Genomic DNA, 3,559 nt, shown 5'->3' with positions numbered 1-3,559 from the left:
CTTGAAGTAACAAATGCATGGACTAGTTTCTCAGCATCACCCCTGGACAGGATATTTCTAATTTTTTCAATATTGCACAGATGAGAGAAGGACATTGCACATTGTTGACTTAAAGCAAAAAGATTTTAGGTTTAAATGGCATGGTGTCTCTACATTTTTTTTTCTCTGAGCAGTATGGGAGGAAAATGACTTTTTAATCGATCTCTGTTAATTACCCCTAGGCTAGTGTTTTGTATGTTGCTCTGTGATGGACTGGTAGCCTGTCCAGTGTGTTCCCATGTACAAATAAGCAGGTAGAGACAGTTGATTGGTGACTGAGTGAATGAATTGAGTAATTCAGTCAGTCATCAGCATCAAGATCATGACACATGTACATTGGTACGTAATTAATTAATTAATGGTTCTACATGACATTTAGTTTAAATTGGTGGAGCTGTTGTTCTTTATCTTTAATTACAAATAAAAAAGTAAAATCAAAGCAATGGTTGAAAAAACATGTGTTTGGGTGTGTCGGTGTGCTCTTTTGTGCATGAGAGTGAGGACTACTTTTAGGATTGTGTATGTATGTTTTTATGTCTTTATTGTTGTGGATTTTAAACAAAATTGATGACCAAAAATTAAACAAAAAAGGCAATTTTAGTACATTGTTTCTGGCAGTATCTTTTTTTTTTTTTTTATTACTGATAACACCCACCCAATTTTGAAGCATTCTCCAAAAGAACTAAGCTTTTTTGTTGATGTTGTGCAACACTGATGAGTTCTACTTTCTGCAGGGGCCGGTGTTTTTCTTCTTGCATCTGCAGAGGGCGAGCAGATCAGCTTTCTGCTTGACTGTATCGTTAGAGGCATCTGCCCCAGCAGGGGCCCTTATGGGCTGCGGCCCGTTTTGCCAGGTCAGTACCAAAAGAAATGCTCTTCCTTCAGAGATTAAGAAGTTATATGGGAAAAAAAAGATCTATAAATAATATAGGGAGGGTGCAAAGTCTGGAAGACTTGACAGATTTTAAAACCTCAGTTTAAATAAATGATTTTATTTTATAATTAGTCATGCACTGTAAATTTTTATTATTTCATCAAACCTGGCAACCCACTGTTTATATAATCAGTGGGTTTGTGCTATTGGAGGTCTGGTAGGAGGAAATGACTATTTCCAAACAGCCAATGGTTTCTCCACCATGGGAGGGGAACCAATACTAAAATAAGGAAAGTCCCATTTGTTCACAACCATATTAAAAACTGGTTAAAAACTACTTTTCTTTTTATTTGGAGTTTGGAACAGATAATCCGGAGCTAAAAGGTCAAACATGAAATGAGATTTTTGTTTTGCATTAATCATTAGACAGTAGCTTTCAAATACGATATTCTACGAGCAGTCATACACCTTTGGGAGTGGTGGCCTAGTGGTTTCGGGCATTGTGCTTGGGTTCCAGAGGTTTTGAGTTTAAGCCCCACTCCCACCGACTGCCACTCTGGCTCGCTGAGCAAAGACCTTTAACCCCACACTGCTCCCAGGGCACCGCACAATGGAAGCCCACTGCTCCCCAAGGGGATGAGTTAGATGCAGAGAGTTTATTTCATTCCTCTGTACTTGGGACAGTGTAATGACCATAGAAAAAAGCTGAAAATAAAACAAAAAACCGCTTTGAACATGAAACTATCTCTGTTCTATTTAGCTCATTAACAAGCTTCTGTGCCCTGCTGACCCAGCGCAGTCTTTTTACTGCTTTGTGGCTAAGTTTCTGCTGCTCTTGGATGTTTTTTTCTTGTTTATAATACCACTAACTGCTGAAAAAGGGATATTAAGAAGTAGGGATGTTATTGCACTACCTTTAGAGTAACAGCTCCTGAATGCAACACACAGATTGTATACACCTGGGCTCCTGGAGGTAAAGGTTTATTTTTTATCTTTCAGGCCAATCAGCTCAATCCTTATCTTTTATAACATCTAAATAGAGATACTTAACAGATATAATTTAAAACTGGAAAAATGCAGGAGGATTTTTCTTCTCTAAGATTATTGGCAAAACATTTAATAATACTTCTGTCTGCTTTCTCACGGTCGACGGGCCAACAAACATCCTGTGACTGTGGCATGTGAATTCCACTCAACCAGGGCATGCGATGGCTTTGCTTACTTCTTTACTGAACCCCCCCCCCAAAAGAGTAGAAGGGCATATACATTCATATCAAGTCCAAAAAAAAAAGATGTCTCAAACAATAACTGATCTTGACAAAATTTCACAGAATAAACTACAAAAATAAAACAGAAATCATACACCAACTAAGTTTTTTCACCTGTTGTCTTGATGTTTTAACCACAGTCTTCATTAAGAATTCCTGCTTGTCCCAACTTCTGACTTAACTTATAAATGTATACCTTCAGTCAGGTGTTTTCCCCCACGGTCTAAAAAACTACTTTTGAAAAGGAGTGCCTTGCGACAGACTGAGGACCTGTCCAGGGTGTACCCTGCCTCTTGCCCAAAGACTGCAGAAGATACGCACTGGCGGCACCTCCATCCTGACAATGACCATGCGCGAGAAAATGGATGGTGGATGTTAAAAAAGAGCAACTTAGACAAACTGACACCGCATAATTACAGAAACATCTTAAACCTCCCTCTTATCAGGAAAAACCTGTGGTTCAACAGTTAAACACCTTCCTTACAGTGGCACTTCAATGTCTTCCAGTCAGGCTTCCATGCTCACTGTCAACTGTCCTGGTCAAGGTGTTTGATGACTTCTGTATAAATGAAGACTATAGAAGCATCACATTGCTGGTATTATTGTACCTTAGTGCAGCATACAACAGTGTGGATCCTTCCATTTTATAAGAGCACCTGGAAAACAGGGTTGGCATTTCTTGTACAGTATTGGACTGGTTTAAACCCTAAGTAGAGGGACCTCTTGTGTAAGTAGGCAAGTACATCAGAGACTACAGAAATCACATTTGGAGTTACCCAAGGTTCCATCTTAGGGCCCATTTTATTCAAAATCTGCCTTCTCCCCATTACCCGGATCTTAATAAGAAAATAAAACATAAGTTACCATAACAAAGCTTTACATTACAGTGTCACCATGTGGCTATGAACCATTTACGTGCTGGGTAAATGCATAGAAGAAATTAACGCATGGATATGCTAAATGTTAATGCAACAGAAAAACACAAAACAAAAGTAAGAGTTTTTGGACCAAGAGAATAGTGTTTAAAAGTTTAAACTTCAATTAATACAGATAGGAACAGCAAATTAGGTTTGAAATCAGGGTGTAGTGAGGATCCAAGCCCAGAACCTTCAGAGGCTCATAAGGACAGTGACAAAGTCAGCCTTCTGTCATGCAATATTACTGCCAGATTATGAGCCTATTAGTAATTAGAATTGGAAGTTATAGTTAATTTATATGTCATTCAAATCAAGGGTAACTCCAAGTAATGATTATTAGTTAAATGATTACAACTGACAGTTTGTTCAATTGGCAGCTGTTATTATTGGCTTACCTTTGTGCCTGGACATTTTGGACCAGCTGTCAAAATCCAAAATGTCTCCTCATCAGTGAATATCAA

The 3,559-nt window shown here is 38.4% G+C and overlaps 1 protein-coding gene across 1 annotated transcript in view; it reads left to right on the top strand.

Annotated features, from left to right (window-relative positions):
* Positions 1-3,559, top strand: part of dok7 (docking protein 7) — a 36,218-nt gene that overhangs the window by 18,047 nt on the left and 14,612 nt on the right. Inside the window, exon 5 of the mRNA XM_015399052.1 lies at positions 774-893. Coding sequence (XP_015254538.1) covers positions 774-893 — 120 coding nt within the window. The remainder of the gene's footprint in view (positions 1-773; positions 894-3,559) is intronic.

The sequence above is a fragment of the Cyprinodon variegatus genome, unplaced genomic scaffold (genome assembly GCF_000732505.1).
Source record: "Cyprinodon variegatus isolate N-32 unplaced genomic scaffold, C_variegatus-1.0 Scaffold985, whole genome shotgun sequence".
NCBI lineage: Eukaryota > Metazoa > Chordata > Actinopteri > Cyprinodontiformes > Cyprinodontidae > Cyprinodon > Cyprinodon variegatus.
The sequence above is the reverse complement of the archived record's forward strand: the minus strand, read 5'-3'. Positions and strand labels throughout refer to the sequence as shown.